The sequence below is a fragment of the Camelus bactrianus genome, chromosome 17 (genome assembly GCF_048773025.1).
Source record: "Camelus bactrianus isolate YW-2024 breed Bactrian camel chromosome 17, ASM4877302v1, whole genome shotgun sequence".
NCBI classification, from domain to species: Eukaryota; Metazoa; Chordata; class Mammalia; order Artiodactyla; family Camelidae; genus Camelus; species Camelus bactrianus.
The window spans coordinates 37,523,080-37,546,969 of NC_133555.1; the positions used below are offsets into that span (position 1 = coordinate 37,523,080).

Sequence of the window (23,890 nt, forward strand, 5' to 3'; positions counted from 1 at the left end):
GCACCAAAACAACCTGAAGTTTTAGAACTCTGACTAGTCTCTGGCTGCTCCACACTGCCCCAGAACCCTACTGGTATCAAAAGTGGTCCTGCCATCAGTAACATCATAATTCTTTATGTCCCACCCCTACCACCCTTGACCCCAGAGTGTGCACCCACACAGCCCAGCATTGGTAGTGAACCCTTGACAGGTGATTCTGAATTAAAACTAAGCTCCGAAAAACTAGTCAGATAATACGGCAAGTGAAATGAAGGCCAGCAGGAGTGGGAGGCAAGCCTGCACAGGAGGGAGGGATTCCCACTGGTGGTGTGAGCAGTAAAGCTGTGAGCTGCAGGTCACGCGGCAACTGCACAGGGGAACCCAGCATCCAGACGTCCCACCGGCACAGGCCAGGGCAACTCTCCAGCCATTAAGACAAGTGGGTGCTACAGGGATGTCAGGTGGTGCAAAGCAATACCGGGCAAGGAGAACAGCCCAGTCTGGTTGCTTGGCTAACGTTATGGCTACATGCAACTCCATCACAACCATTCAGAAAGAAGGCCGGCGTCAGAGAAGGGGAATGCCTGAGCACTGGGTACAGCAGAGCCCTGAATGTGACAAAAACAAAAAAATCCGAAAGGCAAATCTTTCTCTGGTTATTTTCATTCTTATTGTTCTGATTTTTTTAATCTCTTCCATTTTTCTCCCTGTAGTATAACTGCTCTTGTATCTTCTTTCTTATCTTACTTCCTCCCTGTTACCTCTTTCCCCTATTGCCTCTTCACCCTTCCTTTCCTGGTTTTTATGTAAAAACACCTTTTGTGTATGCAATATTCTGAATTTTTCTAGATGTATAAAGGAAATTTAAAAAATTATGTCTAAAAACTTGATTTTAAATGAATAAACTTTGATAAATTCAATATTAATTAATATATATGAAAGTGCAAATAAAACTCTCAGACATTAACAACCCAGTAACACATCAAAATTTCCCAAGGACTTTCTGTATATTATACAATTTTATCATCAAGATGAAACTATTCTCATTCACTTGCATGGGAGCTAAAAAAGAGCAAGGCTGTTCTCATTCCCTGCTATATCCCTGGCACCTTTCACACTACCCGGCGCATAGGAAGCAGATCCCCAACAAATCCTGTACTTTCGGAATGAATACAGCCCAGTTTACAGAACAGGAATGGAGGTCCAGAAAGAGAAAGGACTTACTCAAGGTCAAAGAGCTGTCAGAGGCAGGGCAGCAGCTACACCTGAGTCTCCTTCTCAATGCTGGAGCTCGGTGTTCTCACCATTACCTTCTATGACAGAAATGGCTGGCAGAGAGGTCGGCCTCGGCTGGGACCAGCAGAGAAAGAAAACAGTGGCCATTCCTGGTGGATGGGTGTAGATGTTGGACTTAAGGCTATTAATGACTGACTGATAAGGCAAGGAAACAGAAAAGAAATGACATACAGGGGAAGGCACCCGAGAGAATGGGACAGAAAGTGGGGAAAAGCAGCTGCTGAGAGTTTGAGGAATTAAAGAAGAGACAAGAAAATGAAAGGTGACAATCTTAACCGTTCCCACAACACTGGTTTAAGAAAGTGCCTTGGTCCACAAATGCTTGAGGACTTGGCTAGGGAGGAGAGTGGGTTCGGAATATTCAGACACAGACCAGTACTGGGCAGACTCATAGCATGCGAGCGCCTGGGGGCCTCAGCAGTCATCCAGGGGCTGCTTCCGCAGCACACACTCATGGCTGCCACACTGCTAACCCACAGATACATGTCACTCCTTCACAGGCAAGCTTCTGCCGCTGCCAGTTAGACATATCCTGAGGCCTAGCTTAGAGAGAACCAGGTGGTAAGCAGCCATCAGTATCCTCCATGAAGACCTAGCTTTGAACGTCATTATGGCTGACACAACTGCTCAAAATCCTTCTTTTTTTAAATTTAGGTATAGTTGATTCACAACGTTGTGCTAGTTTCTGGTGCACAGCCCAGTGACTCAGTTATACATATATATATATTTCTTCATATTCTTTTTCAAAATCCTCTTGAGTTTGCACAGAGATCTATGAAAACAGCACATTCCCAGTGCATTTCCTCAAAATCGCCACAAAAGGTGACCCTTCCTACCTCAGGCAGCTTCTCCTGCAGGCTCACCAGCCTACAAGAAACATGAAGCACATGAAGAGGACACGTGTCTACATGCATGAACAGATGGGAAATCTGCTGAACAATCCGTGTGATTAAAAGGTGAATCTGGAGTTCACCTGTGTCTGTCTGGTGTCTTGAGACTGTGTGCAAAATAAACCATTTCCTGCGACAAATGCATGGGCATCTCTCAGCATTCCTCTCTACAGCGCTCCCTGACACTTTCAACACTTCAATACTCTCTGCTGCTCAGGCTAGCAGACCAGACCACCACAATCCAAAAAGATTCTGAGAAACCCCAAAGGTCAGATTCAGAACCAGGTGGTTGAACCTTACCTAGATAGGTCATGTTCCCATGAGTCTCCAGGAGCTCGCTCTTGGCCAGAGTCCCGGGTAATGGGAAGCCGCCCGTGGCTGAAGCAGCAGGTGCCTCCTGCACTGGTTTCAGGACCACAGCCATGTCCCAGAACATGTTCTGACCCTAGAGGTAAGCAGGCACAGGTGGGTTTACGAGGAGACTGTCAGTGGGAGGTAGTACGATTATAGCTCTGAGGATGAGAATATAAGCATCTATTCTTGGAAGTCATAAAATAAAAACGAAAGGAAGGAAGGAAGGAAGGAGGGAAGGAAGGAAAACACCAAACATAAAAAAAAAAGAAAAGGAAGCCAGAGTCTTTCCTAATCCCCAAGGTGAGGCAGACAGAGAAGCAAGCCTGCTACCTTCTTCCCGATCACTATGATTTCATCTCACTGCTCACTCCAGCACCCAAACCTGACTTGCCAGTGAGTGCATGACAAGAGAGCACATGGGGAGGTTTCCAGACTAGACTTTTCTAAGGTCTAAAAGATCAAAGATGCAAGGTTCTGATCATATTAGTACAGAGAGGCTTGGGGGAACCTCAGTCCTCATCTGGCTAGCAATGGTAAGGTGTGTGTTTGAAAACATACAGCCTCACTACTGTATACAGCATGGTCTGCAGATCAGCAGACTCACCATCACCTGGGAGCCTGTGAGAAATGCAGAATCTCAGACCATACCACAGACCTCCTGAATCAGAATCTGCATTTTAACCAGACCACCCCCTGACCATGATCCCCATGTACATTAAAGTTTGAGAAGTACAGGTTAGAGTTATCAGATCCTGCTTGGAATCACCTGAACAGTTTCTTAAAAATACAGATGTCTGGGTCCCACCCCCAGAGACTCTGATTCAATTAGAATGAGGTATGACATGGGTATCATGATTTTATAAAAAGCTCCCCAGGTAATTCTGGATAGCACAGTTCGAGAAGCACTGGTTTACAGAAAGTACTGAATGTCACATCAATCAGAAGAGAATGTTTCAATAATATTGCAAAGGACTAGAGGCCAGAGCCTTCACCAGGAAACAAGACTCCAGGTGTGGAAGCAGAGGGAGACCTTTGTTTACCTTTTCGTCCTGTTCTGATACATCAAGGCCTGTCTGAGGACCCTCCTCAGGAGCCCAGACTTTGATGTTCTCAGAGTGCCCTTGCTGGCTGGATGCCTGATCCACGAAGGTGTCCTCCTCTTCCTTTTTCACTGTCACTGGGCCCCAAGGGGCCAGGGCCATGGCCTCTCTCAATTCTGCAGTCATCTTCTCTGCTCAGCAGGGGAACTCCTATAGCTGGGGGTTTCCCAGCAGAGGTCAAGCCCCATCTAATCTTTAAATCTCAAAAGCTTCTTCTTGAGTTTCTTCCAGGGCCAGCATTAAGTAATGTCTACTGAGAAATCAGAAAATACTGTTAGCAGTAGAACAGAGGTTTGCCTGGATGACACCGAGCCCACGGGGCCAATTTCACCAATGACCAGGCAGGAGCCACTACAGCACAGGGTCTGCTCTACTCCTTAATAGGATGGAAAGGATTGGACTATAAATAAGCAATTTACCCCCATAACAATTACATTACAAACAACTTTATATAATGTTTATTGATTTTCACCTGATTACAAAGTTAATATAGTGAATTGTAAAAACTTTAAAAATACAGAAAATGATTAAGAAAAATCACCCCTGGTTCATCTCCAGAGATAACCACAGTACGTTGTAGAATTTAAGATAGTTCTTTTAAGGGAAAACCTCCAACCAAACTGACAATTATGACTTAAACTTTGTAACAATGGGGATACATATTTTCAGTTATCACCATGTTTTGTTTTTTTTTTTAAGAAGGGACATTACAACACAAAGAATTTTTTTTTCCATCACCAAGGACACACAGTAACATGAACAAATGAATCTCAAGAAAAAGACTGGGAGTTTAGACACCAACATGTTAGGAGTGGTTATCCCTGGGTGACATAATCACAGGTGGTACTGAGGTTCTTTTTCTTTCTTTGATTTTTACCCATTTCTTCCAAGTGTCCTGTGAGACCAAGTATTACTCTTACAATTAAAACAAAAAGATCTCCCATGTTGCCATTCTTCACACATTGTTTTTAGTAGCCACACAATAACCTATGGTGTTAACTGTCATTCTCACTGAAAACAGTCAGAAAAGAAATATACAGCATTAAACATATGTCCTACATGCACAATACACATACTGAGTAATTAGTTATCAGTCTTTTCTCGGCATTTCCATATGTTTATGTACACTTTCACACATATTGTTTATTTTTCCAAAGTATACATCAGCTCACACTTGCACATGGTTCAGCAACCTGCACTGTTTGCTTTTTGAACTCAGTTTCCATATTTCACAATAGTCTCAGGTAGATGTTTCACTGTAAGTGCATACAGAGCCACCTCATTCTGGCACTGTACTCAAAATACAGCTATGTTCTATTTACTTAACCAGCCCCTATTTACTAACCACTGCTTTAGGAAAAGTTTTGTTTCCAGCTTCTTCTCTTAATAATAATGAGAGTTTTTCCACGCAAATAGTTTTTTTCTGTTGCCCAATTATTCCTTTAGACGGATTACTGGTTGAAGGATTTTATGAAATACATATTGCCAAACTGCTTTCTAAAAGGACTGCACCAAATCACACCACCACCACCAACTTAATAATACCCCTGTATCATAGCCAACTCAACAGAGTTTTTAAAATTTTGTGAAAAAAATAACCTTACCATTTTAGCTGATTATGAAGAAACAGAAAATTTTCTACTCCCCTTCATATGTCTTATTAGGAAAAAAGTGCTACGTTTCATTAAGTCCCCTTTTGCTGCTACTGAAGTGGTCATATACTTTATCCTACGTTAACTTAATGGCAACTTATTGTATACATTGCATTTCCTGAGTAATGCAATGCTTCCATTCCTGCAACAAATCTTTATTCTGGAGAATTATTCTTTCCATGACTAGCTGAATTCTACCAGGGAGGAAGGCCCTTAACCCTGGTTGCAGCCATGTACACGCAAGACTGCCTACTTGTGTAGTGTCATCAGACTGCTCATCAAACTCTACTCGGCCACCAGCCCCAGACTCCTATCAAGGGCTTCCTTTCAACGTCCTTTCCCTATTTCCAAGGGCAGCAACCCATCTCCTCCACCTCCAGGCCCCACGCAGCCCCGTTCCCGGGGCCAGCCTGGCTCCTGGGGCGGTCCGCGTCCAACCTCCCCCGGGCTAGGCCCTCGGCAGCCGACAGCCGGGCTTCCGAGGAGGCGGGGTGCCGAGCGGCCCCTGGACGGACAGGGCTGGGATCCTCCAGAGGAGGACGCGACGGGCGGCCCCTCCCGCGCCCCCCACGTTCACGCCCAGGCCGCGCCAACCCAGCTCACCGTGCGCTGCGGAGAGGCCCGTCCGGAGCACGCCGGCTCTAGAACACAAGGCGGGCGGCAAAGACCCCGGCGCCTACCGGCGCGAGAACAATGACCGGACAGGAAGTGCCTGGGGATGGGCTTCCGGCTCCCCAAGTCGCCAGGCCAGCCTCTCTAGGAATCTCGGAGGTGCTCTCTTCTCGTTGGGTGTCCAATGTTGCTCCTGACCAGTGATAGGAGCAAAAGAGCCTCAAGGGACTTCAGGTGGACTATGGCCCTGAGCCCCAGGGAACGGGGCATCCGGAGGCTGGGCAAGGGCACTTCAACGAGGCGTGCACCCGGCAGCCTGAAGCTACAAAGCACTAATCTGTAGAAGGCCCTGATAACTTTGCCCCAAACGTTTTATTTTGTTAACATCAAACGTACAGAGGATAGTACAATGAATGCCTGTATCCTCCTTCTGTACTCAGTAATACTTTTGCCTTACCCGCCTATACATACTGAAAAACTTTTAAGTTGTCTTCATCAAACCACTTCATTCCAAATACTTAAAAATGCATCCTTTAATAATAATAATCTCCAAACTAACAATACCATCATTACAGGTAGGAAAATTAACAATAATTCTCTAGCATCATCTGATGTCCAATTATATTCAAATTTCCAACTGCCCTAAAATATATATTTCATAATTTTGTCTCTCCAAATCAGTTTCACACACTGCAATTGGTATGGCTCTTTAGTTTTGATTTGCCTTTTATTTTGAATTTATAGATTCACAGAAAGTTGCGAAGATAATACCCTTCAACAAGTGTCCCCCAATGGGTACATCTTACATAATTATAGTTAAAAAAATCATGAAGCTGACATTGGTACAAGTGTGTGTACACTTCCACACAGTTTTATTGAGTGCAGATTTGTGTAACCACCATCACAATCAACACACACAACTGGTTCCAACACCACCAAGACCTCCCCAAGGGCTACCCCTCCCTCTTCCCCAGCTCCCTCTCACCATCCCCAAACTCTGGCAACCACTAATCTGTTTTTCATCTCTATACTTTTGTCATTTTAGAATATTATATAGATGTAATCATACAGTATATGACCTTTTGAGATTGGATTTTTTCACTCAGCATAATTCTCTTGAAGTGCACTTGAGTCACTGCAGGTATCAATAGGTCATTCTGTTTTATTGCACAGTAAAAAGTATTCCATGCTATATACTGCAGTTTGAATGACCCGTTGAAGGACATCTGGGTTTTACTTACAGATTTTAACTACTACAAATAAAACTCCTATTAACAGTCACCTGCAGATTTGTGTGAATACAGTTTTCATTTCTGAGATAAATGCTCAGAAGTGCAAATATTGGGTCATATGTAAGTGCATATTTGGTTTCCTAAGAAACTGCCCAATTATCCCCGAGTGGCTGTACCATTTCTCATTCCTGGCAACATAAAAGATCCAGTTCCTTTGCATCTTTGCCAGCATTTGGTGTTAGCACTACTTTTCACTTCTTTAAAACACTTTTTTGAGAGCTGTGCAGATGATTAACTTGCATTTCCCTAATGGCTAATGATGTTGAACACCTTTTTCATTTGCTCATTTGCCAACTATACTTTGGTGAAATGTCTGTTCATGTCTTTTGACTGTTTTCAAATTGCATCTATTTATTACTTTTGAGTTTTGAAAATTCTTTATCTAGTTTAGATACAAATCCTCCGTTGGATATGATTTGCAAATATTTTCTTCCAGCATGTAATGCCTTTTCATCCTCTTTAGTCTTTTGCAAAGAAAATTATTTTAATTTTGATGAGGTTCAATTTATCATTTTTTCCTTTAATGGAGCATACTTTTGCTTAAGTCTAAGAGTTCTTTGCTTAGTCTTAGTTCCTGAATTTTTTTTGCCTATGGATAGGCAATTGCTCCAGCAGCATTTGTTGAAAGGCTATCCATCCTCTACTGAATTGCTTTTGCACCTTTGTCAAAAATCAGTTGGGCATTTGTGTGAGTCCATTCCTGGCTCAGTTATCGTATGGCTCTTTAGTTAATCTTTTAAAAACAAACCCATCAGTGGGGAGGGTATAGCTCAGTGGCAGAGTTCATGCTTATCATGCACAAGGTCCTATGTTAAATACCTCCATTAAAAAAAAAAACAGCCTCCATTATACTTCTCATTATGGAAAATCTCATACATACACAAAAGTACAATGAACTCTCATTACGCACCCAGCATCAACAATTGTTACCCCCTCCCTTTTCCACCATATCTTTTTGAAGAATCCAGTGTAATTTTCTCACACAATAGCCCATGTTCTGAATTTGTAACTCATGGTATCTTTTATCCTGTTCCTCTGCCTCCTGTATATCCTGGAAACTGGCAATCAGGTCTAAGCAGCTAGGTAAATCCAGGTTACACTTTTGGCTTATTGCATCACAAGTGAAGGTGCATCATGAGAGTTGCCTCTGTCTTTTAGTGATGTTACATTTTGTTAAAATGATTAGGCAGTAAATGCCAGCTCTCTCCATTGTTAAAGTACCTCTCTCTCTCTGTAATTATTACACAGTCTGGGGTGATTCTTCTTCAGTATGGACATAAAGCATCTTCATATTCATTACCTCATAACAACTTGGTGAGGTAGATATTCTTCCTCTTGCTTAACAGATGAGGAAATCAAGGCTCCAAGAAATGAAGGCATTTGTCCAAGGAAAAGTGGCAGCAGCTGACTCATACCCAGGTCTCAAGACTTTTAACCCGGGTCCCTTCCAGTTTTCACTCTTGGTCCTTTCACTCTTGAGTCTAATGAGGAACCAGCCCTCAAGGAGCTTTGGAGTTGAATTAATAACATTATCATCAACACACCATTCAATGCTGCTAGTATTAAAAAAACACAATCCTAATATTAAGGTATTTATATTCCAGCGACAGAATTGGAATTTTGAGGATCACAACATAAAATTATCAAATCAAGGATACAGGAAGAATTAAATTTACAAATGTACAAAAGGATACAGACTGAATGAATGACTGGTTTGCTGGGAGTATGTGGGCCTGACCACCTAGAGGTGGATTCTGAATTGGTTGAATCAGGGCTTTGAAAGGCTTGGCTTTGTGTGAAAAACTCATGTAGTAAGTTGACTGCTGGGACAGAATGTTGCTTCTTGAGTAACAAGTTATTTGTATGTCAGCAATCATGATTAGAACTGAGAATGGCGGTAGCAGGGATAATCAGCTCAGGGGCTGGGGTTAAGGATTTTTCCCTGTGAACAAGGAAAGCAACATAGGACTGTCCTTTCATTTTGACACTCTACATCTGCTAGGCTTCAAATTCGAAGGTTGAAAAATAAATTGTTTTTCTTGGCATCATGTTAATGGCTGGACAAAATATTTAATAAGCCAATACCTTTTCCATAAAAACTAGGTATATTATCTGTTATCTCCCTTACACATTTTAAAAGCTGTTTTTAAAGTCTTTTTAGAGTACTATATTCCAAAGTTAGCTATTCACCATCCTTCCTCTTACTATAAAAATGCATCTTTTGAGGTTCACAAAGTCCTAATACTAACTTAATGTACAAACACATTATGCCATGTTCTGAACTTTGACCATACCTCTTATCCAACTTTATTGACAATTAAATTATTTCATAAAGTACTTTGACAATGATCCTCTCACTCAATCCTCACAACCACCATATGAGGTAGGCATTATGCCAATATTTGACTGACAGAGAAACTGAGACATAGAGGCTGACTTACCATCACCGAGCTAGAATGAGAGCCAGGGCCCAAACCTAGGTTTTCTAATTCCAAATCCAGTGTTCTTCTTAAGTTGTCCTCAAGCAGCAGACTCTTGCCCACCCAACTCCATGTTTGATATGTCTTAATCATACTGTCTATGCACTTTCTGTACCAGTGATACTATCTTTAAAATGTACAAATCTATCTTTTCAAAAATGTCCACTTTTTAATACAAAGATATTTTTGCTATCATTTACAATGACATCATTACATCTTATAAGACAGAACCCAATTTCTTCAGAATCTTCAATTGCCCCAAAGTCCTTTTCTAGGGTCACAACAAATGGTCTGGAGCAGAGTATCTTTTAATTAGAATTTGGCTTATGTTTCTGTAGTCTTGAATGTCTAGATTAACTTTCTTCCTCATGCAACATACTTGTCTATAAAAGGGCCAATCATGATTCTTTTCCCTTATAAAAACCATATGCTACCATTCATCCAACAGTTACTTAAAGAGGCAGGAATTCTATTCCATTTTGCATATAATATTAGATTTTCTGAATCTCTATCTTGGATTCATTGGCATTTTGAAGCCAAGAGAATTCCTCCACAGAATGGATTTTCTGTTGAAGATGAAGGTTTGAAGTCTGAGAGAATTCTTTTTCAGACTCATCACATTCACAGTTTTTTTCATCTGTATGAATTTTCTGATGTACAGTTAGGTTTTTTCTTTGCCTAAAAACTTTACTACAATCATTACACCCATATGGTTTCTCCCCTGTGTGGATTCTCTGGTGGCCAACTAAATTCCTCTTAGAAGTAAAAGATTTTCTACACTTCTCACACTCATATGGTTTTTCCCCAGTGTGCATTCTCTGATGTACAACAAGGTTTTTATTCTGACTGAAGTCTTTCCCACACTCATTACATTTATAAGGTTTCTCTCCAGTATGGATTCTTTGATGCACCATAAGATTTCTACTAGAGGTAAGGACTTTTCTACATATATGACATTCGTAGGTTTTTTCCCCACTGTGAATTCTTTGATGTTCAATAAGATTTCTATTGTAAGTAAAGCCTTTCCCACACTCATTACATGCATAGGGCTTCTCACCAGTGTGGATTCTCTGATGGGCTGTAAGGTTTGAGCGGTAGCTGAAGACCTTACCACAGTCATTGCATTTGTAAGACTTTTCCCTTGTGTGAATCCTCTGATGTCCAATGAGGCTTTTCTTCAGGATGAAGCATTTGCCACACTCATTACATTCATAGGGTTTCTCACCACTGTGGATTCTCTTATGTTCAATGAGGTTTCTGTTAGAACTGAAAGCTCTTCCACACTCACTGCATTCAAAGGGCTTTTCCCCGGTGTGGATTCTCCTATGAACGAGCAGGCTTGAATTGTAACTGAAAGCCTTCCCACAGTCCTCACATTTGTAGGCTTTCTCCTGTGTATGGAGCTTCTGATGGACCATGAAACTTTTGCTCATAATGAAGGTTTTTCCACACTCTCGACATTCATAGGGCTTCTCCCCATTGTGGAGTCTCTCGTGGTCAATGAGGTTTCTGTTAGAACCAAACACCTTGCCACAGTCTTTACATTCGTAGAGATTCTCTCCAGTGTGGAACCTCTGATGTAAAATAAGGCTCTTTTTCAGAATGAAAACTTTCCCACATTCATTACATTCGTAGGGCTTCTCGCCATTGTGGAGTCTCTGATGGTCAAAAAGGTAAGCACTCTGGGTGAAGGCTTTCCCGCACTCAGTACACTTGTAAGGCTTCTCTCTGCTGTGCATCCTCTTGTGGTCGATGAGGTTTGACTTACAAGTAAAAATCTTCCCACACTTTTTACAACCAAAGGTCTTCTTTTCTGTGTGAACTCTCTGGTGTAAGAGGAGGCTTTTGCTTCGAATGAAAACTTTCCCACATTCTTTGCATTTATACGGGTTCTCTGCACTGTGGAGCCGCTGATGGTCAACAAGGTAAGTGGTCTGGGCAAAGGTTTTTCCGCACTCGTCACATTTATAAGGCTTTTCCCCAGAGTGAATTCTTTGGTGCAGAATGAGGCTCTTCTTCAGAATGAAAGCTTTCTGACACTTGTTACATTTATAAGGTTCTTCTCCTTTATGGAGCCTCTGGTGGTCAATGAGGTAAGCATTTTGAGAGAAAACCTTCCCACACTCATTACATTTATAAGGTCTCTCCCCAGAATGGCGCCTTAGATGTATAATAAGGCCTGAATGCCTATAGAAGCCCTTTCCACACTCCTTACATTTATAGGGTTTCTCCCCTGTGTGGATTCTCTGATGGTTTAGAAGGTAAGCACTTTGAGAGAAGGCTTTCCCACATTCATTACATTTATAAGGCTTCTCTCCAGAATGGTTCCGTAAATGCATTAGAAGGCTTGAGCGCTGAGTAAAGCCTTTTCCACACTCTTTACACTTATGAGGCTTCTCCCCAGTGTGGATTCTCCGATGGTTTATAAGATGGGAGATTTTATTGAAATGCTTACAACATATATCACATTTATTTAACTTCTTTCCTTCAGTGCCTACTAAACTTTCAGAAAGAGCAGAATCTAAAGTCAAGCTCTCTCCAAATTCCTTCCACTTTTGGTTCCGTCTTTCTGGTAGAGTCCTTTTCTTCTTGTCTTGTTCACACAGGGAAACTTTCTTCAGTGTATTTCTTTCCCTTGTTTCATTTCCCCACTGACTTGCCAAAACCTGCCATTCACAATCTTCCTCAAAGTCAAGAACCTTGGGAACACCTCCTTGAAGTCTTTTTGATGTTCCTTTCTGAGAATCTGCTCTTTGAGATATGCTTGACTTTGATGTCACCTCCTCATTCTCAGTCATGGTCTCCCATTCTGGTAAAAGGAATTAAAAACGTGAATGTTACCATTAGTGAGAATAAGATCTTCAAATGACTCTAAAACAAGCTAAAAGGATACTGTTATATGCATACAAAAAAAAGAGACTTTTCATTAAATGAAGGTACAAAGCAGAAGGCTACACTGACAGAATGTTGTAAATGGATTAACACAGAATTCATTCTGAGATACTTCTAAGCTGTTTGCCTTCAGGGAGCAGGTGGAAAAATACAAAGGATGTTGAAAAACAAATGTAAGGAAGACCCAGAGAAAGAACATGTGATCTTCTGTAGGTGGTTCACATCTGAGTCTCAAGAAGTTGGGTGGAATAGAACCATTTCACTTATAAAGAACTGTCTTTTTATTTTCTTCATGCTAGGAAGATGGGGACTCCAAAAGAAAGAAAATACACCCCAAAACTCTGAAAGCAATCGTTAATTTTTGAAGAGTCAAGTGCATAAACACTTTTTAATTACTCGAAAGCAGTTAACCTACAGAAAAAAAAAAACACTAAAAAGCAACTTACTGCTTAGAATTTATATATATCTCCCATTATTCCTTTAAAAATTGAGAAATGGAAATTTTAAAATTCATTTCACAAAATATCAGGTCTGGGTTAGACTCCCTCACTTAATTAGACATAAAAGAGAATAAACATAGAATGAAAAGAAAAAATATAGAGACACTAAAAACTATGTAAACATCTATAAAATAATGAGGCTAAACTATTTAACCTCCTTTCTACTCCAACATTCTCAAACATTTTTAAAATATGAAATTATATACATTTCAAATGTTTTGGAAACTTATTTTCACCATCCAAATATGAGAAAAATTATAAACTAGTTCCCCCAAATTATCTAATAAGCAAAATTATATAAATAATAGTAACATTATCTTCTATTTGACTATAAAAACACTATTTTTCTACCTAAACAGAGAGAAAAAACATGGGATTCCACTCTAAGGTATATATCCAAGAGAAATGAAAACATACATACACACAAAAACTTGTACACAAATGTTCACAGTAGCATTATTCATAATAGCCCAAAAGTTTACCATGGGGAAAGGGAGTGGGAAGGGATAAACTGGGAGTTTGAGATTTGCAGATACTAACTACTATATACAAAATAGATAAACAATATGTTTCTTCTGTATAGCACAGGGGACTTTATTTAATATCTTGTAGTAACCTATAATGAAAAAGAAAATGAAAACAAATATACGTATGTATGCGTATGACTGAAATATTATGCTGTACACCAGAAACTGACACAACATTATAAACTGACTATATGTCAATAAAAAAAAAAATAAAAGTTTTCAACAACAAAAAATAAATTAAATAAAAGCCCAAAGGTGGAAGTAAACTAAATGTCCATCAATTGATGAATGGATCAACAAAATGTGACCTATCCATAAAATGGATAAGCCATCTGGGAGATTGCTTTTCTACCAGCTTATCAATGCATGGAAACTGAGTGCACAAAACGGGCATATTTAATAGTGTCACAGTCTACCCCTAAGTCAAAACACCACGGTCTATGTAGCATTCTCTCTATCTTGGGGAATTTAATTGTATTCAACTTTTAACCATTATAAATACCTTGCTGGGACTAACTTTAGACATATTTATTTTCCCTCTTTCTGAACCATTTCCTTAAGATATATTCCTCAAATCAGAATTATTAGGTCAAAGGGCATAAACAACTTGGTATTTGCCCAAAGCCCCAACAACACTGTAGTTAGAGTATATCTTACTTGTTAAGGAAACTTCTCTTTCCTCAAAGAGCTATAATAAATAAGGAATACCATTTTCTTCTTACTTTTAAAGTTTAACTCTTAGACCCACCTGGAACCTATTTGGCTTGTAGCATGAGGTATGGATCCATGGTGAGTGTTGTTCATAAAATTAATCAATTAACACATAAAGCATGTTTTAAAATTCTTAAAAAAAAAAGGATAATTGAGTAAATAGCATTAGAACTACTGAAAGCCACTTGGGTTAAAAAAGAAGCAAACAAACAAACTGGATTCCTATGTCACTCTGTATATCAGGATAAATTTTAGATGTACTAAAGCTTAAATGTAAAAATGAAACAATAAAAATGTCTGAAGAAAATGTAGGAGATTTAAAAAAAATATTTTATGGAGAAGGAGACCATAAAGGAAAATACTGCTATTTGACTACATTAAAGACTTTCTAAGGCTTAAAAAACGACAATTCATAAATAACAGTGAAAGGCAAACAAATGGGAAAACGTGCAGCATTTGACAAAGGATTAGTGGTTTGAATAAAGAAATATGTAAGAAGAATATAAGAATAAAATGACCACTAAACATGTGAAAAGACTTGAATCACACTAATAATCAAATAAATGAAGGAAAAATAAACAAAAGATAATATTCTCCATCTAGCTAGCAAACATTTAAAACACTGACCAAATCATAAACATACAGGGGAAATGGGCCCTCTTGTGCTCTCTTTGTGGAAGTATAAATTGGTACATCACTGATAGAAAGCAGTTTGGTAACATGTACAAAAATATAAAATCTACAATATGTTTGACCCACCACACCACAGCTCAGATACTAAAAGATGTATTTTCATAAATGTAAAAATATACAGTATTAGTTACTATGAACAATACAAAAATTTACCAAGGTTTCTGGGTACAAAATTAACATACAAAAATTCAATATTTTCATATATGCAAATAATAATCAATTAGAAAATATCAGAAAAGATTCCTATTCCAAAAAAAACCAATGAATTAGAAATATGCAAGATCTATGTGAATGCAACTTTAAAACAGGCCTGTAACAAAGGCAGCAAGAACAAATGGGATGACATGTAATGTTTCTGAACAGAAGTTCAGTCTCAACAAGCTGTACATGTAAAGCATGATACTCAATGGAATACTATGCAGCCATTTAAGCTAATACTATAAATCGGTATTTCAGCCCAAGTTAGTCTAATAGCTGATTCCTCAGTATTCAACATTGAAACAAAATCCTACTTTTCCCTTCAGGGCAGACACAAAGCTAGCTCCCTCATGGCCTTTCCTAATCCCCGGGGATGGTACAGATGCTTTGTTCTCTCCATTTCCATCTCAAGAGGCTTATGCCACTCCAGTACCAATTATTTCACTCTGCTTTGTTTATTCTTTTTATGTTCATCTCCCAAATCATGCTACTTAAGGGTAGAATCACATCACTTCTACAGCTGCCATTATTACATAGTAGGTGTTTTGTTTGTTGGAAGTATAATGGTTTTTTTAAAAAATACTTTTATTACTAATCAAAGAAATCTACTTGAAAATAGATACTATAACTTAAAAATTATATTAGCAACAATTTAAAAGAATGAGATTACTCAGTATCAGTGGAGGCAGAGCCAAAGGAGCATTATGTACAGCTGGTAAGAGCAGAGAGGACTGAGATCACTAGGCACAGCAATGTGGCAGTACGAAGCAAGTCTTAAAACAATCTCTTAGGCCTAGCAATTCTATTTCTAAAAAATGAGGAAAGAAAAAAAAAACACCCCTAAGGCACAGGGTTAGATAGATGATTATTATGGCAATTATTTAAAAAAGGAAGTGGCTAACTAAATTATGACACAAATTATATAGCCAATACAGATAATACTTGCAAACAATTTGTAATAATACGAGAGTGAGGCAAATGCAAAGAAAGCAAGCTATAAAACTGTACACATACACACACACCCTCTTAAAACAATGTAAGAAAAATCTCAAAACACAGAAAAAGCCAGAAAGGTAATATATCAAAATTTTGATAGTAGTTTGTTTGCAAATAGTGGGTTTTAAAAAGCTTTTTTATTCTAATATTCTGTGTTTTCCAAAATAAGATATACTACTTTCATAATTAAAAAAACAAACAAAAGCTGATGGAATCAAGGTAACAATTATGGGGAGAAAGGGTCTTTACCTAAGGAAGTCACATTTCCATAATTCTCCAGCATTACATCCCAGTACAAGGCCCTCTGAATTGGGCCCAGGCAGGCCCATTCCTCCGAAGTAAAGCACACTGATACCTCCTCAAACATCACCAATTCCTGAAATAAAAGGTATGTGTGAGATTACCCATGCCCAAGAGCTCCCCTACGGAAAGGTCCCTTTCACTTCCCGGGAAGAGACACGTTGTCAGGCCTTGAGGTGGGCAAGGGCTTTCAGGGAGACATAAGGAGACCCTACATGAAGTCTGCCTTCCAGTAGCATGGCCCTTGACTTAGAAGTGGGAACTAACTGGACGCCTAAGCACTAGGATGAGAGAGGATATACTGCAGCCACAATTAGGTAGTGCAGACAGAGCCTTAGCAAGAAAAGAGGATGCAAACTTTACCTGAGGCTGGGCTGTCAGGAGCATCAGAGCCATTAACTGATTTCTTGGGTTCTCTTCCTGGGAAAGGGTAGAAGCTTCAGGGGCAGGAGAATCTGAAGGAGGAGGAAAAGTTGCATATGAGATTACTGTTGTTCCTGCCCACGACTCCAAGGCCTATATCCTTACCTTATGTAAGCCAGGAATTCAAAAAGGCCCAGGACTCCCAGAAGTAGGCAATGATGGCTACAAAATGACCTACAAATCTTTTCTGATCCCCATGTGCAGGGCTGGAATAGCACAAGGAGTTGCAATAAGAATGCAGAAAAGGTCAGAAGGACCCAGGGAAGGATAAAAGGGAGAACAGGAAAGAGCTTGATACCATAAGGGATTCATTTAAGGGCAGGAGAGGAAGCAACTATCAGGAGTAGGGGGATGAGCCTTGGTAAGAGTCCTGAGAAAGTCCAAAGCCAGAGCCACTGAGTAAGTACCATGCTGAGGATCCTGGAGCAAGCTGAACACCACTGGGTCAGTAAGAGGATTTGAGCAAATTTCAGCTGATATGTGGCTGCCAGTGGGTGTATGAAGTGCTATTCCTGGAGTGCTCATCCCCTCCTGGGCAGTGTCCTGGTCCTGGACAAGGACTGGAACCTGGGGACAAGCAGAACAAAACAACTGGTTCTTTCTGTACCTCCAGAAAATGGACTCACCTAACCACCATGGACCTCTTTTTGCCCATAATCTAGAACTGTGAGATGAGAGTGACCCATCTCAAGTATGGAGCATCAAACAGCAGTAAAGCTTTGCCTTGAGAACAGTGGTGCTGCCCTCTAGCCCCACTCATGGCACTGGTGACCTCTCACAGAGGAGCCCGAACAGAGGGCTAGAAACAGACCTGGGTGTGGGTTAAGGAGGGAATGGGAAGCAACAAGCAATTAAGAGAATGGGTTTTAGCTTCAGACTGTGTTTTAGATAAAACCTGGGTTCAATATAGTCTTCTACTAATTCACCCCTTTACATAACCCTTCCTGCTCCAATAGAAGGAACACTAGAGTAGAAGTCCAGACATGTGGTTGTGCTGCTAGCTAGATGCCTCACCTAAGGCAATGCAGTGAACCTTTTTCTGCCTCTGTTTTCTTATCTTTCAAATGAGAAAGATGGATTACTGATAAGGACTGAAATACATAGCTCGAAAATTCTTCATTTTATGCTTAAATCAAGCCCATCCTTGGTGCTGCTCCCAAGTTTATTTTTTTTTAACTTTTTTGGGGGGGGTGGGGGAGGTAATAGGCTTATTTATTTATTTAGGTTTATTTACTTTTTTAATGGAGGTTCTGGGGATTGAACATAGGAACTCATGCATGCGAGGCATGCACTTGGCCACTGAATTATACCCTCCCCACCAAGTTTAAGTTATATTTTAGACTTTTTACATAGAAATGTTTCTACTGGTCTCTAGATTGACAGAAAGAGACCTAAAACACTAGAAACTATATTAAGATCCTAATTTAATAGCCAAGGATATAAAATCTTATCAGAGGTAAATATCTGAACCCAATCCCTTGGCTCACAGAATCCCCAGTAGGGGCACACATGGGGGCGGGGTGGGGAAGGTCTTTCCAGATCTAGAAAGCTTCATTCCTGCTCTCCCACAGACTTATAAACTTCAGGCTTACAACATCACCCTAAACAGACTTACACAAAATATACACATGCTTCCGTTTAGAGGAACACTTACATTACGTTCTTTAGGTTCCTGAACCAAACTCAGCATTAGCAAGCATCACCCAGGGAGACAAAGCAGAGTCAATGCCTTTGTGTTGAATCTGAATTGGCCCAAAGACCCCAATTATTAATCCATTTCTCTGCAAAGATACTCTATGTCTGAACAGTTCACAAACCTGCTTTAATTAGTATTATTGTTGCTAATGAGTTATTAGCTGTTGATGAAAATCACAGGATCATCCTCTATCCAAGCCTGTCCTGCTTCAATTGCCTCCCTCCTTCCACCCCAAACTCTTTCCCCTCCCCTTTTCTCACTTTTAGTGCTGGCCCATCAAGGTCTTTCTGCAGCTCCTCTACCAGGGCCACAGCCTCCTCACCACTCCCGGGGCGATGGATCTGCACCCAGGTCCGTATCTCTCCAGGCAGGATGCTCAGGAACTGCTCCAGCACCAGCAGCTCCAGGATCTGGGCCTTGGTGCGTGCTTCTGGTCTCAGCCACCGGCGACAGAGCTCCCTGAGTCGGCTCAGTGCCTCCTGGGGTCCAGATGTCTCATGGTAACGTAACTGTCTAAAGTGCAGGTGGGAGGTCTCCCAAACAGAAGAGCTGCTCCCTTGGAAGCTGGTTCCCCATTTCCAAGTATCATCCTTCCCTTTAACAAGGCCCTCTTGTCTCAGAGCACTGTGGGACCAACTGTCTCTTGTCATTGTTGTCATTTAAGAAAGTCTCCTCTCCAGGGCCCCTCGATCCTTGCTTGACTTCTTCCTTAGAGCTTGGAGAACACCATCTACAAGACTTCAAGAAATCATTGTTAAAGTTAACCCAGAGAAACAACCAGGTTTTCCAGAGCCCAGTTAGCCCCCAGTAATGAAGAGAACCTCCCTGAATGCCAGGTTCTGGGCTCTGGGCGTGCCTCCTCTGACCGAAGCCCCTTCCCAAGACTAGGGACCCTGATGTTCATGTCACCCAGACCACTGCTGATACCAAAGGCATGAAATTCCTTTGGTCTTTATTCACAGTGCCGTCTCCACCTAATTACAATAAATCCTTTATTTACCATCCTAACAATGGGCATCCTGGCTATTTCTGTGTGACCCTGAACAAGTTACCTTACTTCTAAGTCTCAGTTTCTTAATCTGTAAAATAGGGGTAGTAACAACAGTTCCTACTTCATAGACTTGCTGGAAAAATGTGATGTGAAATACATTTCAGGTTTTTGAACAATGTCTGGTATATGGACTCATGTTAATCATTATCCTTCTGTAACTAGCACTCTTTCCTATGATCCACAGAATCAAAAAGCAATCATGTTTTATTCCTAATACACCTGAGATAAAATCCCAGCAACTTCTCAACTGACAGAGGCTAAATAAGTTCTGTGTAGCTTTACTGTACATACTTTAGATGGTCTGAAAAGTGTTCATTCTGTTAATCCAAATATTTGGATAAATTTGAATAAGGTTTTATTACACAGAACTTAGGCTTCTGCTCTCTTGAAATCTTGTTTTTCAGAATGACATTTATTTTTCCTATTACAGAACAGAAAATCTGTAAAACCACAAAACACATAAAAACCAGAGAATAATCATTGTTATTGTTCTTCCAGTCCTTTCTCTATGCACCTATCTGGATCACAAGATTGGATCCAAATGTACTGCTTTATAATTTGCTTTTCACACACATTATGTTGTGATCATAATATCAAATATTCTTCATCACCATTTTTAAGAGTATATGAACCCACTCATACTTAAGTAGTCCCCTACTGTTAGACATTTATTTATAGCTTTCCCATATTATAAATTAAGCTTCAGTGACCATCCTTGCTTATGAATTTTTGGTCTCTGCTTATATCTCCAAGGAAAATTCCAGAAAAAAAAATTATTGGGCCTAAAGGTACTGTTATCCTCCACTTTCTGAAAGTTCACTTTATGTCAGTTTGCTTTTATGCAAAACCTATATATTAGTACCTGTTTTCACTAACCAAAAGAAATCCAAAGAGGATGTTCGCTTTTACAAAAAAAGTCAAAAAGTTAAAATAGAGTTCAGCGTTTGTTTTGCAGGGAGCTGTTATAGAGGCAGCACGTATCCCAAGCAGTGAGAGTGGTGCCGCTAAGCTCCTTCCCTGGAAACTACCCTCAGCGTCTCAGCAACAAGCCACCAGAGCTTCAAACTGTGTCTGTGAGCATCTGGGAGCATAAATCTAGTTTTATTCTGTGCATCTGTTAGCAAGACATGTCCTAAGGTAATTGTTTCTTTGCTTTATGCAATTTCAGCTTATGAAAGGTTTCATAAGAACACTCTACTTTCAGATATTGGGGGAAATTTAGAGTCTAAACACATAATTAAGTTCTACATTAAACAGCAGTAAGGATAGAACAACTGAGAAAAACGGTTCTGATTGGTTCTTTGGTAACTGATCTGGGGGTGATGGAAAGGAATTTTAAAAAAAGGATTTCCATCCCATGTTCACAGATAAGAAGACTCAATATTGTCAAAGTACCAGTTCTCCTCAACTTTATCTATAGATTCAATGCAACAACAATCAAAATCTCAGCAAGTTATTTTGTGGATATTGACAAACTGATTCTAAAGTTCATATAGAAAGGCAAAAGACCCAGAATAACTAACACAATATTGAAGGAGAAGAACAAAGTTGAGGGACTGACACTACCTCACATCAACACTTAGTATAAAGCTACAGTGATCAAGAAAGTGTGGTATTGGCAAAAGAGTAGACAAATCAATGGAACAGAATAGAGAGCCCAGAAATAGGCCCACATGAGAGTCAAGGCAATACAATGAAGAAAACACAGTCTTTTCCACAAGTGGTGCTGGTTCAACCATACTTTCACGTGCAAGAAATCAATCTAGATAGACATTACACCTTTCACAAAAATTAACTCAAAATGGATCACTGACCTAAATGTAAAATGCAAAACTATAAAACTTCTAGAAGATAACCTAGGAAAAAAAACCTAGATGACCTTGGGTATAGTGATAGCTTTTTAGATACAAACAAAAGGCATGGTCCATGCAAGAAATAATAAGCTGGACTTCATTAAAATTTAAAAACTCTGCTCTGCAAAAGGCAATGTCAAGAATGAGAAGACAAGCTACAGCCTGAGAGAAAATATTTGCAAAAGACACACATATCTGATAAAGGACTATTATCCTTTATATATTTTATACAAAGAACTCTTAAAATTCAACAATAAGAAAACAAACAACTCAATTAAAATATGGCCCAAAAACCTAAACACACAACTCACCAAAGAAGTTATACAGATTCCAAATAACTGCATGAAAATGCAGTCCACATCACATGTTATCAGGCAAATGCAAATGAAAACAACCAGATACCATTACATACTATTAGAATGGCCAAAATCCAGAACACTGGCAACACCAAGTGCTGGTGAAGATGTGGAGCAACAGGAACTCTCATTTATTGCTGGTGGGAATGCAAAACGAAGATTTGCTATGGAAGACAGTTCGGTAGTACCTTATGAAACTAAATATAATCTTACCATAAATTTTAACAATTATGCTCCTTGGTATTCATCCAACAGAGGTGAAGACATGTTCACACAAAAGCCTGTACATAGATGTTTACAGCAACTTTATTTATAATTGCCAACACCTAGAAGCAACCAAGATGTCCTTCAATAGGTGGATGGATAAACTGTAGAACATCCAGGCAATGGAATATTATTCAGCACTAAAGAAAAATTAGCTATCAAGCCATGAAAAAATATGAAGGAAACTTAAGTACATGTTACTAAGTGAAAGAAATCTATCTGAAAATCCAATATACTGTACAATTCCAACTATATCGCATTATGGAAAAGGCAAAACCACGGAGACAGTGAAATGATCAGCGGTTGCCAGGGGCTGGAGGAGGGCAGGACGGCCAGGAAGAACACAGAGGATTTTTAGGGCAGTGAAACTATGCTGTATATTAAAATGGTGGATACATTACATCTATCATTATATATCTGTCCAAACCCATAGAATGTACAAACACAAAAAGCAAACCCTTATGTAACCTATGGACTTTGGGTGATAATAATGTGTTGATATAGGTTCACCAACTGCAACAAATGTACCACTCGTGGGGTACGCTGATGGTGGGGGAGGCTATGCAAGAGTGGGGGCAGGGAGTTCATGGGACATCTCTGTATATTCTGCTCAATTTTCCTGTGAACCTAAAACTGCTCTAAAAAAATAAAGTCTATAAATAAACAAACAAACAAACAAAAAAACCTGGGGGGAAAAGGATTTCTAAATAATTTTCTATAGTAAATTATCTGAATTCTATTTACTCTTATATTATTAACAGATACAAATAACAAAATCCTAAACATACATTTTGTTTGCTTCTTATAACAGGTTTGAGAGTCACAGTTAAAAAGAACAAAAGAAGCTTCAGAGAAGCTAAGTGATTCACTCAAGGTCACTCAACTAGATCAGTTGTGGGTGCAAATTCTGAACTCAGGGATTCAAAAACTCCAATATAACTGCATCTAAGAAAACCCAAACAACTACTCTAAAGCAATGGTTTCCAAATAATAGTTCATTATAAAGCTTTAATTTGGTTCTGGTAACCTGTAAAATGAAAATAGTAACAACCATCATACATAGTCACTGAAAGGTTGTCAATGGCCTTTTTTGCAAAAGACGGCATTTACTCTGAATTTATGGTCTTAGCACTTAAAGTGTGAAAATATATTCTTCGAAGCAATGGTGGTATGGGTGGTCCTGGTTTGCTTTTTAAATACCATTATATTACAAAATTAAAAGATGGGAATTGGTCCATCCCTCAAAGGAAGGGAAAAAAAAAAAAAAAAGCTCCCAGAAGTCTGGGAGCCCCGGCTCCAGGGGGTGTCCCAAGCTGTGTCTCAACATCAGTGTCAGAGAAGATTAAGAACGGAAAGGCCGAGCTGGGGACCCCGGCTACTGAGGGCGCTGTCCTCCAAGGGGCAGTACATTCTATTGACGTGAGGACCGGTCCACAGACACACAGACTCAGGGGCGCTATCGTCAATACCTTCCCCAAGCCTCGGCCATGGCATTCACCTCAACACCAAGCTGAGGAGGGACCTGCCGGGGGTCAGGGCCGGGGAGGGGCCGGCGAGAGGTGGGCCGCCCTGGCGAGCTCAAGCCGCACCCCGGGCCGCCCTCCACGCATGCCAACCCGACCCGAGCCCACGCCGCTCACCGGGGGCTCCCGCGGCGGCTCCGGCTTTGGGGACTGCCGCCTCGGCGCCGGGACGCCGGGAGATGACACGAGAACTGGTCGCGACGGCAGCCGAGGCCCAGAATAATGGCTGACCCGCGGTAGCGCGACTTCCGG

General features: G+C 40.3%; 1 protein-coding gene across 1 annotated transcript in view; it reads right to left on the minus strand.

Annotated features, from left to right (window-relative positions):
* Window positions 1-23,890, minus strand: part of ZNF197 (zinc finger protein 197) — a 30,813-nt gene extending 6,923 nt beyond the window's left edge. Inside the window, exons 1-8 of the mRNA XM_074344142.1 lie at window positions 23,756-23,890; window positions 18,852-19,329; window positions 17,303-17,462; window positions 16,836-16,927; window positions 16,422-16,548; window positions 10,149-12,464; window positions 3,560-3,753; window positions 2,466-2,610 (exon numbers count right to left, since the gene is read on the minus strand). Of these exons, the coding sequence (XP_074200243.1) occupies window positions 2,466-2,610; window positions 3,560-3,753; window positions 10,149-12,464; window positions 16,422-16,548; window positions 16,836-16,927; window positions 17,303-17,462; window positions 18,852-19,250 (3,433 nt within the window). The 5' untranslated portion in view covers window positions 19,251-19,329; window positions 23,756-23,890. The remainder of the gene's footprint in view (window positions 1-2,465; window positions 2,611-3,559; window positions 3,754-10,148; window positions 12,465-16,421; window positions 16,549-16,835; window positions 16,928-17,302; window positions 17,463-18,851; window positions 19,330-23,755) is intronic.